Source organism: Eretmochelys imbricata, chromosome 3 (genome assembly GCF_965152235.1).
Source record: "Eretmochelys imbricata isolate rEreImb1 chromosome 3, rEreImb1.hap1, whole genome shotgun sequence".
Taxonomy (NCBI): domain Eukaryota; kingdom Metazoa; phylum Chordata; order Testudines; family Cheloniidae; genus Eretmochelys; species Eretmochelys imbricata.
The window spans coordinates 80,711,471-80,727,127 of record NC_135574.1 but is presented as its reverse complement, the minus strand read 5'-3'; the positions used below and the strand labels follow the sequence as shown (position 1 = coordinate 80,727,127).

The window sequence follows — 15,657 nt, the reverse complement described above, 5'->3', positions numbered from 1 at the left end:
GAGCCTATGTATCACTGAAAGTGAATAGGACCTAAGCCTTTGTATACCAAGGGCAATTGACAGAAAAGCTAATGCTGAATAACTTAGATGCTTTTTGAAAATTTGAATCACAATAACTGCTCTGTTAAAGTTCCAGTGTTTGTATACTTTTGTCATGGGATGAATTCTCAGTTTGGATTTGAGTTGTACAGAAAAGGCATTGATAGTGAAGTATTCAGAAATTGCTTGGGGGAGGCAGGGGAGAGGGTGGTGTTTGTTTTGGTTTGAGTTTTTTAAATAGCTGTGAATAACATATATTGAGTTAGTGATCCCATGCTCAATCAGCTATATCCTGTGATAGGCTGCTTTTGAATGCTAAGTGACCAATCAAGCAGGTTTGGACATAAAGACATCCCTTTTGATTTTGTTTGGGATACAAGGACTGAGAAGAAATACAATAAAAACTAGGAGTTCTTCTTTCTGTGACTATAATCCACCAAAAATTGATTAAAAGAAAAGGAGTACTTGTGTCACCTTAGAGACTAACCAATTTATTTGAGCATGAGCTTTCGTGAGCTACATCGGATGAAGTGAGCTGTAGCTCACGAAAGCTCATGCTCAAATAAATTGGTTAGTCTCTAAGGTGCCTCATCGGATGAAGTGAGCTGTAGCTCACGAAAGCTCATGCTCAAATAAATTGGTTAGTCTCTAAGGTGCCACAAGTACTCCTTTTCTTTTTGCGAATACAGACTAACACGGCTGTTACTCTGAAACCAAAATTGATTGTGGTTTTTCAATCTCTTGGATCAGTCTAGTGTCAGGCTATTCCACATGAACTATCTCAACCTCTAGAAATTAGTCACTCTACAGTTTGGCAAAACAGTGCACTGTGACCCTGTACACAGTATATGTCTGGAATATAAATCTAGTCTCTGACCAGGACATCACAGAGACCTAAGCCTTGAAAATTGATTTGCAACAAAAAAGAGAATTCACATTGCCCTAGGTGAGCTGATGGCTGTAGATAACAAGCCTATTGTAGAGGATTTATCCTTTGGGTGGATGATGAAACTACAGGAGCCTCTTCTCAATTCCCCTTCTACAAGGTACCCCGCCCCCCCTCCCAAAGTTTACCCCTGTACGTACTGTGCAAGAGAAGTCACCAGCAGGTGTTAATTGTTTTTAGAGCTGTGAAAATACTGCTTCTTTTTGTAACTACAGACTTATGGACACACTGTAACATTATAGTCTTTTCTGTAATTAACAAAGTAACTTGGTAGGTGAGTTCACAAGAATAATTGTGCTTCTTTAGGAAGCATTTGACAGCAAATGCATGGGAAATGACTTTTCAGAAATATTTTTGAATGAATCTCATAAGTGGCATCAGGACTTAAAGACATAAAGACCCAATTCTTTCTTATGTGAGCTGTTAAGACTGATTCATGTAGGTATGGACTTGCCTAGGGGGGGAAATCTGGTTGGGGTTAATTCCCATGTTTTACTATTCTCCTTGGTGTACTCCTGGTTTGCCACCTAGAGCTCTGGCTACATTAAGCTTTTGCCTCAATTGATGGGAGGCCTGCTTCCTTTTTGATTGTCAAATATGATTGAAGTGACTTTTAATTCAAACTCTTTTTAAAATATATTAATGACACTAATATCTTAGTAATTTAATATTGAGATATGTTTATATTATATTAGCTTTCATCCAACCTCAGAAAATACCAGCGAGGTCAGCTACTGAAATTTAGATTTTAATGTTCTTTTGTTTACTTACATTGTTCAGTATAAAATAGTTTTGTGTTGTCAAGAACTCAAATGTATAACCACTGGTACAAACATTTGATGTAAGAACATGATCTCTTCTGCAAATACAGCCTTGTAAGTGTCAGAGGCAAGCAATATTAAATACAAATTTAACGCCTATTCAGATATCTACAATTCCTAAACAAAGCCAGACCAAATGGTGGCCTTCACTTTTAGCCTTTAATATCTTTGCTCTTGTTCTTTGGTTAACAAATAGGTTGCTTTTCTGAAATAATAGATGGCTCTAGACACAGTGGAGGAAGAGTTTAGAGAGTCTATATGGGGGGCATAAGTGCTGCAGAGCCTAGCTCCCCAAACTGAAGAGTTGGGAGACTGTCAAGGAACAGAGGCATCGCCAGTGGATCTGTGGTTACATAGATCTGCTGGCCACTGCCCTTGAGGAGGGCTATAGGAGGAAGATTGGAGTAGCTTTGCTTTCTTTACATAGACTTACAGTAGTATCCCCATGGAACACTACTGAGACAAGTCTGGCTACTCGGGCTTGGCACAGAGGGAGGATTTAACCCTTTATGTTGTCACATACGTTATGCCAGACTCTCTCCTGCATCTAACATACACACAGCATTGCGGGGAGAGGGGGGAGAAGAGAGAGACATTGGGGGGCAGGAAATCAAAAGTAATCTACTAGCTTTCTGTTTTTCTCCTTCAGTGTATCAAGACTTATTTTTGTGAGGCATCTGGGTGGTGTTCTAGCTGTGGCTAACATCAGAGGAGGTGGTGAATATGGAGAGACCTGGCACAAAGGTAAAGGTTCTGAGTACAAGAACAAATGGTGGTTTTAGCAGTGATACTGACAAAGCCCGTGTCTACATTGCACAGTTAACCCACATCATTGGCACCTGGGTTTAGCCTCACCTGGGTGTGTGTCCCCCTATAGCAAAGCCATTCTTGTGTCACTGTGTCCTCAAAGTTTGTGGACCTGCCCACGTTGGGGGCATATCCTTTGGTTCTTTGTGCAAGGACGCTCTAGGATTCTTTTCTAGTCAGTTGTGTCAAGTTGTGGGAGAACTCGCCTGCCCTTCAGGGGAGAATGTGGGAAGGCACTTGAGTGATAAGCCTGTCCTCAGTACAAAGTGAGCAGCTTGGAGATCCCATGTTCTAACCCACATCTCCAGCTGGATAAGCTAGCATGGGCTTAAAGCACCTCCAGACCTAGGTCTCAGGCTTTTCTGTATGGATGGGAGCAAGCTTGAGGCTAAAACTCTGATAAGAGCCCAGATTAACTGTGCATAGTGAACATACCCAAAAATTGTCTGCCTTTCTTCTCTCATCTTTTGTTTACCCAGATAGTTATGAAAGTCAGAATTTATTTATTTATTACACCTGTAGCTCCCTCATGTTATTTGATCTTAGCAGTTAGATTGTTTTGCTTGTTGCATCCCACTTAAAAATATTACTTTACAACATAGTGTAAAATTTTATTTTACAACAAACATTGTGTAAGTTTTCTAAGAAAATTATTAGCATTTTAAGAAAACAAGATCAACTTTCTGGATTCAATGCAATATTTATAAATGCTACTATTTATCTCGAATCTGCTTTCCAAATGTATCTGTCTGTACCAATTTCTGCATACTATTTCTATTGTTAACCTACGGTAAAGTGATTTTGCTCAGTATTGCTCTTTCATCTCTTTCTGCTGTAACACCTGTCCGGGACATTTCCTTGTAATTGACTTAAAGAAGTAACAGTTTCATAAAAAGAAATAGCATATGCTCAGGCATGCATAATGTCACTGCTAAAGACAAAGTATCCTTCCGTAATTTGGATTTGGCCATCGGTTTTTAATGAGATTTTATCTTGCTATGAAAATGCTTCTTTAGTCTCCCTATTTCCTGTTTAATTTAATTTCAGCTCAAGTCTGTTATCTCAATTAGGTATATATCTGTTCTTTGTTAATTTCAGAGACAGCTAATACAGATGTCTTTTTGCATAACTTTAACTTCATGGATAGGATCCTGATCTTAGACCAGACCAGAATTATTCAGTTTTCTGAGTAAAGCACAGGATGTCTCTTCACTTCTATTTCTCCTCCACCATTGCAGTTTGGGGGATTAGTTAATATAAAAATATCCAACATTCCCAGGACACCTCTTGTGTGGTCTTTGTGTTGGATGAATTATGTATTCTGCATTTTTAAGAAGTTTTACATTTTAAGAAGTTATACATTTCTGCAAAGGGATCTGAACAGGTGTAAAGTCTGCCCACAAGAATCCCTTTACAAGATTGGAACATAGCCTTTGCTATAAGGGTATTAGTACTTAATTCTCAATTCCCACCTAAGTACAATTCCTAATTAGTGTTTAATTACCCAAGACAGAACCGTCCAGGTCAGATAGGGGTGGTATGCATTTACAAAGCTTTATGCCATCTTTGATCAGGAGCCATTTATAGTCTCTCATCAAATGAACTTCTTAAATGGGGAAATGTAAATTGGTGTTTTGGTCAGTTTTGAATCCTTCTGTGAATATCACAGCTTGGCAATTAATTATCTTTATTTTATATAAAAAGGTTGCAGGGCAAGACTGCCTCCCATATGGGTTTTGACATTAGAATTAGAATATCTCTTGCATACAAAATTCTTTCTTCCCCAGTTTTTTAAAAATTGTACATTTATTTCCCCTTACATGAGCCTTGTTAAAATTTTGTCTAAAAAGACTACAGTAGCTTCACTATAATAGATTAATAAGACAACAGTAGCTTTTCAAAATTTGAGCTATCTTAATGAAATGCCAATTTAAGATCTGGCTCTGAAGTCACATTTCTATCATAGCTGTATATCATCAGATTTGAAAACAAATAATAATAATAAAACCCTGTAAATTACCAGTTATGTATCTGATGTCCAGCAAACGTTAGTGTTAGCTTATTTTTTACAGCAGTAAGTTTGAAGTTTTATCTTCTTAAAAGGTCATAAGTGAGCTTAATTCTGTTAAAGTTCCATTAAGACATACCTCAAGTGGAACTATGTGTGGTCATTTTGTGTAAAATTGGCAGTGCAAAGCTTTTAGCTGGAATCTCGCTGGTAAAGAGCATCACCTGTTCGATCCTCAGCATAGATATGTATTATTCAAGATTTTTGAGACCATTAGAGTTATTGGCAGAACCATCTTATAATTTCTGTGTTGGAAGAGTTTTTCGTTTTCATTTGTCTTTCTCAGCTGCATCAATTATTAAAATGTTCATGAAGCTGAAATTCATCCTACGCATTTCTGCATACACCTCTTTCTGAATAGGTGCTGTCAAATGCATTTTATAGAACTAACTGTTTTTTGTTTTCCTTGTGTGGTAGGTGGTATTTTAGCGAACAAACAAAATTGCTTTGTTGACTTCCAGTGTGCAGCGGAATATCTTATCAAAGAGGGATACACATCTCCAAAGAAGCTGACTACTAATGGAGGTTCAAATGGGGGTCTCTTAGTGGGTAAGAACTATTTGTATATTTACTGTTATGTGGATGTTAGTACGTGGATCGTTTTTCATAAGCTAAACAGAGGGAAAAATTTATAAGAGCCCCTGGATATAAAAATTGGTGGCATGTCACTGTGTTAATACGGATAAAGTAATTAAATTCCACTTCAGTCTCTGGTGGCATGGGACATTGGCATTCTGTAGCCTTTGGAAAATGCCCACCATTAAAGCCACACAGGCAATTGCTACCCATAGTCAAATGCATGTTCTTCATGTTTGTTGGAACCTGCCCTGCACAGAATGTGCGACACAAACTGAGCACAAACTGGTGGAGAAACAGGGGGAGATGTTCACAAACAAATATTCTTTTTATTTTTTTAAGTCCAATTGTTAATGACATTTTTCATTAAAAATAAATTTACGAAACTTCATCCAGATTCGCTAACAGGTCTCCATGGTAGTAGCCACAGACGGGTTAGTTGACCATTGGATCTGCATAGTTTACCCCAAATCCTCATAGTTAGCCAAGCCCCTAAACCAGGGGCGGGCAAACTTTTTAGCCTGAGGGCCACATCGGGTTTCTGAAATTATATGGAGGGCTGGTTAGGTAAGGCTGTGCCTCCCCAAACAGCCAGGCGTGGCCCAACCCCCGCCCCTTATCTGGCCCCCGTCCCCCCGCTTCTCGCCCCCTGACCGTCCCATCGCCCCCCCCCCCGGACTCCTGCCCCATCCAACCCCCCTGTTCCATGTCCCTTGACCGCCCACGGACCCCCCGCCACCCGATCCAACCCGTCCTCTCAATCCTGACTGCCCCCCCCGGGACCCCTGCCCCCATACAACCCCCCTGTTCCCCAACCCCTATCCATACCCCCGGCCACCACCCTGAACTCCCTGCCCTGTATCCAACCTCTTCCCCCCCCTCCACCCGCTCCCTTACCACTCTGCCTGGAGCACTGGTGGCTGGCGGTGCTGGAGCTGAGCCGCCCAAAGCACCAGGACAGGCAGCCGTGCCACCCAGCTGGAGCCAGCCATGCCACCGTGCAACACAGAGCACTGGGTCAGGCCGTGGCTCTGCAGCTGCACTGCTGCAGGAGCTCGCAGCCCTACCGCCCAGAGCATTGCACCGGCGGCGCAGTGAGCTCAGGCTGCAGGGGAGGAACTGGGGGCTAGCCTCCCGGGCCAGGAGCTCAGGGGCTGGGCAGGAGGGTCCCGCAGGCCGTATTTGCCCACCTCTACCCTAAACCCAAGTCCGTGGAGAGAATGGCTTCAAAGTTTCATACTCTGCCTTTCTGTGGTCTGTTATACACACACACAAAAATCATGGCAATTCTGCTGCATTTATGGCCTTTGTGCACAGATGAGTAACTGCAACATTTGGCCCTGTATTCATTGTAATCAGTTGATGAAAAGATGATCACAAGAAACAAATACCTCTGACAATAATACATAAAAGAAAAATTAAGTCTAAATAATGGAAAAATTTTGATTCTCAGAAACAATATAAATCTAACACACCGTTTATAAGTACACCTTATTAATGTGTAATTCTCTAACTCATCTTTACTCAGAACAATTTAATCTTAAATATAGAAAGTCCATCTCAAAGAAAAATTTCTCACATTCTAAGAAAATTTTTAAGAGCTGCCAACTTTGTCACTAAATAAATCCTTACTCTCTTGTGTGCTCTCATCCTAGGTAGCAGAGGGAACAAAGAGGAAAGGTTTTTTACCCCCACCCCAAATGGGGATACAATGACAAAGGAATAGCGGGATGGGGATGGGGGTAACTTTGAGAGGACCATGTTGCAGTTTGACAGCCTAAGGCTACTGAAATAAAAACACCCAAGGATTTAGAGAAAAAAATGTTTTACAGAATTAATGTTTTGGTTTCAGCATCAGTAAAATTAGACTTTTACTTTCAGCTTACTTTCTTTTTGCTAGAAGATATTGTGTATTGCAAATGAGAGCATAAATAGAAAGGTAAAGAGCTATTGGGCATTGATCTCTCTGCAGTTCAAGCACAAAAAAGTCCATTTTACAGGTGGACTGTAAATTTGAGCACCTAACTGAGAGCATTGAGCACCTAATTGAGAGCTCAGTTAAACATTGAACTGGCCATCCACCTTTTCTGATTTTTATTTGAATTTGGTGGTTTAACTGCTTATGAAAATATTACTTTGTTTTATGCCTGACTGAACTTTAATGAGCATTTTAAAGCTCTGTTTTGAATATAGTTTAAGGCCTGTAATCAGAGTTCTCCAGTTTGATTTCTTTGATGCACAAGGAACAAGAAGGGTTTTTCCTCTCCTTCAGCAGAATCCAACTGCTATGTTCTCATTGCTCCTTTATTTTGAAATTCTTACCTGTGCTCTTTCTTCAAAGCAGAATGGGATTTTTTCTCTCGTTACCCAAGGAATTTCAAAATAGCTATTCATGTCCTTGTACAACAGCTATCATTTGCTACTAATAGCTCAGACGCAAGGGCCCAATGCCATATTTCCTCAGTTTGCATTCATTGAAGAAAAGATTGTTGGCATTCCTCCAGAATACTGTATTCCCTTTTAGTCTTAATTACTAAGAGGTGACTCTGAATAGGCTAAAGCCATAGTTTCTGGCTCATTCAACTGCAAAACAAGATTTCCTTGTCCTGCACGATGGAATGATAGTGCGAGGCAAAGGCTTAGTTAGCAGCACAGCTGTGGGCTAAAAAGGCCTCTTCACACAAAGAGGATCCCTGTACTGTACTATTTGACCTCTTGTACTAGCTTTAATAAACAGTTACGGGATTTTGTGGTCTTTGGCTTCTGTATCTGAGATTCAGGAATTTGTTAGCGAAAAACTCTAAGATTCTGTGGAGAGGGAAAAGCCTGTAGAGAAAGCTCTAATGTCAGAAACCAGAGTGCTTTAGTTCTAGTGATTAATCATATGCACTCCTTAAAGTGGGGCAGCCATTATTCTTTAAAAATGCCCTATAGTAATAGGAAGATTGGTTCCATTTTGTTTCCTTATGCTTCCATTCTATAAAAAAATGAGGTCCTCCCTCTGTGATTACAACTGAGGCCAGGTCTGGACTATGGGGACAATTACATCATAGCTACAGTGCCAACATAACCCTGTCATGTAAGCGCAGCCTAAAGTAAGGGAAGGGTTTTTCCCACTCCTGTGGGAATGCCACCTCCCCAAGTGACAGTAGCTAGGTCAATAGAAGCATTTTTCCATCCACCTAGCTGCATCTCCATGAGGGGCTAGGTCAGCATAGCTACAGTGGTCAGGGATGTGGATTTTTCACACACCAGAGCATGAAAGCTATGTCAGCCTAAATTGTAAGCGTTGACCAGGCTTAAGTCAGAAATGATTATTTATCAGAGTTCTTTGGCTTGCATATAGCTGAAAAATGAAGGAACTACTACGTTCATTTAGCAATAAAAGAGCTTTATGGTGCCATTTCACCCATGGAGAGCAATAAATACAGATTTGTGCTTCGTCCGTTTCTTTTTCCTGACAGTGATATCAGAACGTTGGCGAGTGCCAAGCTGTAATTCAACAAACCAATATTCAACAAACCACAACCTCCCTGTGGAGTTTGTGGAATCTCTATCACTGGGGATTTTTAAGAGCAGGTTGGAGAAAACCTGTCAGAGATTGTCTAGATAATCCTTAGTCCTGCCTTGAGTGCAGGAGACTGGACTAGATGACCTCTCGAGGTCCCTTCCATTTTTATGATTCTCTGAATATCTTTACTTATGTTCCTGATAACACTATTGATTGTTAAAAGTGAGTTTCTTGTTTGAATCCAGTGTGTTTGTCAGTTGTGACACTCTTGGGCTGGAATTTACGAAGGAGCAGCAAAAGTCAGGTGCCAGACTCTATTGCAGTAGTATGTGGGCACCTAACTCCCTTAGACTGTTTTAAAAATACTGTTCTTTGTTTACACTGCTCATTTGCCTCTGCTTGGACAATGAGAATTAGTGAAGTGACTTACAGGCTTGTTAAATCAGTTTCCCTTTGACTTTATTTGCACCTAAACCAAAGCCCATTGAAGCTATTGGGAGTCTTCCCTTTGACTTCAATAGGTGTTATGTTAGGCATTTTTAGTCAGTGTTTGTGTTTCAAGCACTGCATGGGGCTATTTATTTTTTAAAACAATTGTTTTAACTGGATTTTTTCCAAAATGTGTAAAATTGCCATCCTTAAGTTTTACAAAAGCTAACATTACAAAATTTAATGTTGAGCCAAATTTATGTTGACTGTACCTTTTATTACTGCCCTTGATTTTTCCTTTAGACTTCAGTGTTAATAGAATTGTCTTGCTGTTTTTAAGCTGCTTGTGCTAATCAACGCCCTGACCTGTTCGGTTGTGTGATTGCTCAAGTTGGAGTAATGGACATGCTTAAATTCCACAAATACACCATTGGTCATGCCTGGACAACTGATTATGGCTGCTCTGACTATAAAGAACAATTTAAATGGCTGTTGAAGTAAGTGCCTTTTGGTGTTTTTAATGAACCGACTGGTGTGAATGTTATATTATGCTGTAGCTGACTGGTAATTACTGAGTCAAGTCTCACTGCTTTAAATGGCAGTCATCAATAACTAAGTATTGTACAAATTATTTTCCCCCTCACCCATGTGAACTAAGTAATGGTATGGATCAAAATGACTCCATTAAATGAAAAAGACAAAGTAGGTGAGGTAATACATTTTATTGGCCAACTTCTGTTGGTGGAGGGAGAAGCTTTCAAGTTTCACAGAGTTCTCCGTCAGATCTGGGGAAGGTATCCAAAGTGTCCAAACTAAATACAAGGTGGAACAGACTGTTAAGCATAAGGGGTTCACACATACTGTTAGAGATCACTTAAAATGAAGTAGGCAGTTCACACTTAGTTGTAGGACCGCAGAGGGTTAGTAAGCAGTAGGGTGTGTAACAAAGTGTGGTAACGAGCTGTAAAACCATTTTGTCTTTTAAGTCCATGATTTTTAGTGTCCAGCAAAGTTATGAATTTGAAGGTATGTCCACAGGATTTGAACTCACACTGAAACCTACCCACCCACCCACCCCCTTCTGCCTGTGTACAAATTGCACTAACCCAGGCCTTGAACCTAGGGTCCCCGGACCACATGGGGTGGAGAGTCTGAGTGTAAGTCACACTGAGACCAGAGGTTCAAACTCTGCTGCTTTCCAATGTAGATATAGCCCCACTGGATCTGTGTTCTGAGAGTCTGCCAGAAGTATACCACAATCCCACAGGCTGACTTTCTGTGTCCTCTGGACAATCAAGTTTTCCCACACTGCACCACAAACAAAAGGCTAGAGCCAGCCACATTTTGGGAGAGCACTAGAAAGTCTGGGATATGGATGGTTGGACTTGGGCCCACATACTGCAGTGTAGACACTACAGCCCCTGGTTGGGACCCAGGGTTCAACAGTTTCTAACCTGGTATTTCAAATGAGTATAGATGCTCAAGCCCTAGGTTAACAAACCCAGGTCTGCTATCTAAAGTTCTACGAACCCTGGGCTTATATTGCATTGTAGACTTACCCTAAGAATATGTTCACACAGGGATAAAAGCCCTATGGCTTGGCCATGGCTGGCCTGGGTCAGCTGGCTCGGGCTCAGGCTGCAGGGCTAAAAATCTCTGTGTAGATGTTCGGGCTTGGGCTGGAGCCTGAACTCTGGGACCCGCCACCCTCTCAGGATCCTAGAGCTTGGGTTTCTGCCCAAGCCCAAATGTCTACACGGCAGTTTTTCAACTCCGGAGCCCATGCACTGTGAGCCCAAGTGGGCTGACCCATGCTAGCCGTGGGTTTTTTATTCTCATCTAGGGGCATACCCTAAGTTCCCATGTTTGACTTTTTGAGGGTGTTGTGCAGATTTCCTTTGAGGACGGGGACTTAGAGGTCTGATATGGAATGATCGCTTTGTGAAAAGTGTTCACCCATGAGTGACAGGATGTTTGTCTTTTTTTCTGTGTGAGTTCATTCCAGAGCTTAGCGATCGTCTGGTTTTACCCACATAGTTGTTGTTTATGCTTTTCGTGCACTGGATGAGGTACACCACATATTGTGATAGGCGTGTGTATGACCCAGGGATCTTGAAAGGTGTGTTGTGGGGGATGTTGATGATCATAGCAGTGGAGTATGTCTGTAGGTTTTGTATCTGTTGTTCTGGCAGGGTCCGGTGCCGCTTTGAGTGGCTGTGTCCTGGTCTTTGGGGAGCTGTGTCCTGGTCTGATGATGAGCTGGGTGAGGTTAGGGTGTTGTTTGAAGATCAGAAGAGGGGATTTGGGAAAGACTTCTTTCAGTATTTGGTCCCCATCAAATGTGGGTTGTAATTGTTTGATGTAACCCCATATGGGTTCTAGTGTAGGGTGGTAGGTGACAGATAGGGGTGTGCAATCAGTGGGACGGGGTGGGGGGGCGGTTTCTATATTGAAGCAGGTTCTCCTGGGGTATTTGGGTGGCCCGTTCCCTGACATGATCTACTTCTCTGGTGGAGTGTCCTTTATTTAGTGAAGGTGGTGTTAAGGTATGTAGCCTGGACTTTCTCTTCAGAGCAAATTCTGGTATCTGAGTGCCTGGCTGTAGATAACAGCTTTCTTGGTGTGTCCAGGGTGCTTGCGAGATCTGTGTGGGTATCCATGAGTTTCTTGCATATAATCATCTGTATATAATCCATTGCTGAAACCGATAGTGGTGTCCAGGAAGTTGATAAACACAGTGGACGCTGAAAGTTCAAAATTAACTTTTAAGTCACTTTTATAAATAGTAGATTTGTACCTTTCTGCTTTTTGGAAAAATTCTGTAAAGCCAATGGGCCATATTTTCAAAAGTTACATACCATGCAGGATTGGCTTTTTAAGTAATCACTACATTTTCCGGTAGGCTGTCAGAACAGAGCACTCAGCCCCACAGCTAAACAAATAGCGTTTTTAATTATATGGGAGAGCGGATTGCTTTTCTAAGTTATATTTTGAATGTAGATAGGGTTTATTTGTATAAATTGATTGGGAGTGGGGCACAAAAGGAAATTAATTCAGGTTTAACTTCTTGTTCAGAAGCCTAAAAAGATTCGTATTTTCACAGACCTGTTTTTTTTTAATGTGCTGCAAATTGATAATGGATAATAAAGAGCCTGTTACAATATGTAACCTCATTTAAAAAGTACTTCTGTAACACTTGCTCTACTAATGCTGAATTTTCATTTCTTTAACAGTGAAGACTAAGAATGAGGATTTCTCACAAGTATTAAACTACTATGTAAGATTTAATACTAAATCTAGATATTAGATACTAAAATAATAGCCCCATTAGATGTAGTGTCTAGATACTAAAATAGCCCCATTAGATGTAACTGAATAGATAATCTAACTCTCATTTGTGAGCTAAAGCATTTATTTAAAATATCATAGAGTTCAAAAGAAAATTAATGCAAAATGAAAATACCTTATGATCTATTAGGCCTATTGTAAATCATTTGCCTCTTGATTGCCATTTTATCAAGACAGTATAAACTTTCATGTGGTGATATTGATTGCAAGGTATTTTTACAGTATTACAGTGCACAATAAAATTTGTTAATTGTGTCAAGTTCATATTTTGAATTTTGTCAGAGGATTTTTCCCACAAAATGTATCTACTGTAGATATGATACAAACATTTGTGTGTAATAAAACTTGTTTATATATGAATGAATTCAGATATGATGAAATTTGGAACATAGAGAATGAAAAGGAGAATCTTAAATTTGCTCTGTGTGTGGGGGGAAAATACACATAATAAGAAGGTTCCTGTATAGTCTGTTGTATATATGTCCATTGTAGGCCTCTCAAAATCAAAACAGGTGTTTTAGAAACCGTTTTATCTGATGTTAATGTGAAAAGTTAGTCTTTTTTTAGACTGACAAACTAGTGTAAGTTACTGTACCATCATATTATATCCAGAGCAATGAGTGGTTCCCTTTGTCTAATCAGCTAACAATGTTAGGAACCATTAGGAAAGGGATAGTTAATAAGACATAAAATATCGTAATGCCACTATATAAATCCCTGATATGTGCACACCTTGAATACAGAATGCAGTTCTGGTTGCCTTGTCTCAAAAAAGATATATTTGAATTGAGAAGGGCAACAAAAATTATTACGGGTATGGAACAGCTTTCCTATGAGGAGAAATTAAAAAGACTGGGACTGTTCAGTTTGGAAAAGAGATGATAGAGGTCTATAGAATCATGACTGGTGCGGAGAAAGTAAATAAGGAAGTGTTATCTAGCCCTTTGCATAACACAGAGGAGGTCACCCAATGAAATTAGTAGGCAGCAGGTTTAAAACAAACATAAGAAAGTACTTCTTCACACAGTGTGCAGTCAACCAGTGAAACTCATTGTCATGGAATGTTGTGAAGGCCAAAAGTATAAAAGAACTAGATAAGTTCATGGAGAATAGGTCCATCGATGGCTATTAGCCAAGACGGTCAGGGACACAACCCAATGCTCTGTCTCTCCCTAAACATCTGACTGCTAGAAGCTGTGACTGGATGACAGGGATCACTCAGTAAAGTGCCCTTTCTGTTTACTCCCTCTGAAGCCTCTGGCACCAGCCACTGTCTGCAGACAGGATACTGAGCTAGGTGGACCATTGGTCTGATCCAGTATGGCTGTTCTTATATTATAATCCCCTGTGTTTTAGTATTGCTGTAACGTTAATTTCTAATATAAGAGGAGTCTTGAGAGAGTTCATGGTATGTTAGTGTTTAGGGATATATGGTGCCCAGTGGGAGTGAAACAAATTATTGGAAGCCAGACTATCCCTCATTCAGAGGATCACCCACGAAGGGGTTGGTCAAAGAGGCAGGAAAACTTCCTCTCCATTTCCTGCAGTGTCCCCTGAAGGCAAATGGGGGCTGAGAAGGGGTCCAAAGATTGGAGGGGCCCAACCTCCTAACCCCATGGCTCCTGGAGACAACCATTTCTGGCTCCATAAAGGCCAAGAGCCATCCCTATGGACAGGTCAGCTGCTTCTGCACAGCACTTGGCTGATTCCCAGCAGCACAGCACCTGGAATGGATGTGGAGTGGACGCTCCAGCCTGTTAGGTTTCCCTGTTTCATATGAGTACTATTGCAGTTGCTGATAAGTCTGATGTCTGTCTAAAATGTTTGCATATTTACTTCCAAAATGGAAGGAGTTTACTAAGGGCTCCTACAGGGCTGAGAGCCAGAATATTCAAATAGAGAGATAAGTGGCCATTGTTCGACTTTAATAGCACACAAGTGATAGAGAATCACTACCTACATCACATAAAATTGATTTTATACAAATGGGGGACTGACTTTCTGAGTGCTGTCAGGCACCACTCTGATGGCTTGAACGTTAAATGGCCTTGTGTCCTCTTTTCAGGTACTCTCCACTTCATAATGTCAAACTACCAGAAGAGGATGGAATCCAGTATCCCTCGATGTTACTTCTCACGGCAGACCATGATGATCGAGTGGTCCCTCTGCACTCGCTGAAATTCATTGCTACTCTGCAGTATGTGGTGGGCCGAAGCCATAAACAAACGAACCCACTTTTCATTCATGTTGATACCAAGGCTGGGCACGGAGCAGGAAAGCCAACAGCTAAAGTTATAGAAGAAGTGTCTGATATGTTTGCCTTTATAGCACGATGCCTAAATCTTGATTGGATTGAATAGGTAGAATACACATTACTGTCTCAATTAGAAATCAAGGGCTTTTACACTACGTGAAAACAACCGACCACTTGGTGTAGTACTTACATTTAAGAACTGCAGTTTAATATTTTATTGATCCCATCTGCTGTGGAGTTTTGGTCTTTTAAGCTTCCTTCTTTTTAATATTTACTTGGGTTTCTTTTCTACTAGGAACATGTTTTAGATAGCACCTTTGAATAGATAGCTGAATTGCTAGCAATGCTGTTGTGAAGATTTAGATTCCCGAGTTGGTGGTAGTTGAGCTTATTTCATATAAAATAATGTTAATGTGTTTTGCACCTATAAACATATCCGGTTCACCTGGAATTAAATGTAAGTACTGTTCCAGTACAAACACTTGGAGCATAATATCAGTTATTTAAGAATGTTATGGGTATTACAAAATCTTTTCAATTAAAATGCTGAAGTACAAATACGCTGGGTCATTTGAAGTCAAATATTGCTGTTAAAAAGCTTACACTTCACGTTATTCATAACAATGTATTACAGTCCATCATACTTCTGTTGCTTAACTTCATCAGTTTCTTGCAGATGTCCAATACTTCACCAGCTTAGTATCAGGTAATTTATTTCCCCATGTAATAGAAACTCAACCTGCAGAATTTAGATCATCTCTAAGATTTTACTGTGTTCTTTTCAAGTTGCACAGATAACCTTGACAATGTTGTCCCTGGATCTTTAACTACTTCTGAAGAACAGACCATATATCACTA

At 40.4% G+C, this 15,657-nt stretch overlaps 1 protein-coding gene across 3 annotated transcripts in view; it reads left to right on the top strand.

The window, feature by feature from the left end:
* The window catches only part of PREP (prolyl endopeptidase), a 164,489-nt gene extending 149,132 nt beyond the window's left edge, over positions 1-15,357 (top strand). For 2 of the 3 annotated variants that reach the window (XM_077812877.1, XM_077812876.1), the window contains exons 12-15: positions 2,456-2,550; positions 5,099-5,230; positions 9,538-9,694; positions 14,611-15,357. In XM_077812877.1, coding sequence (XP_077669003.1) covers positions 2,456-2,550; positions 5,099-5,230; positions 9,538-9,694; positions 14,611-14,905 — 679 coding nt within the window. In that variant the 3' untranslated portion in view covers positions 14,906-15,357. The remainder of the gene's footprint in view (positions 1-2,455; positions 2,551-5,098; positions 5,231-9,537; positions 9,695-14,610) is intronic. The other variant, XM_077812878.1, reaches the window with a different exon arrangement.
* Positions 15,358-15,657: the final 300 nt, after the last annotated feature.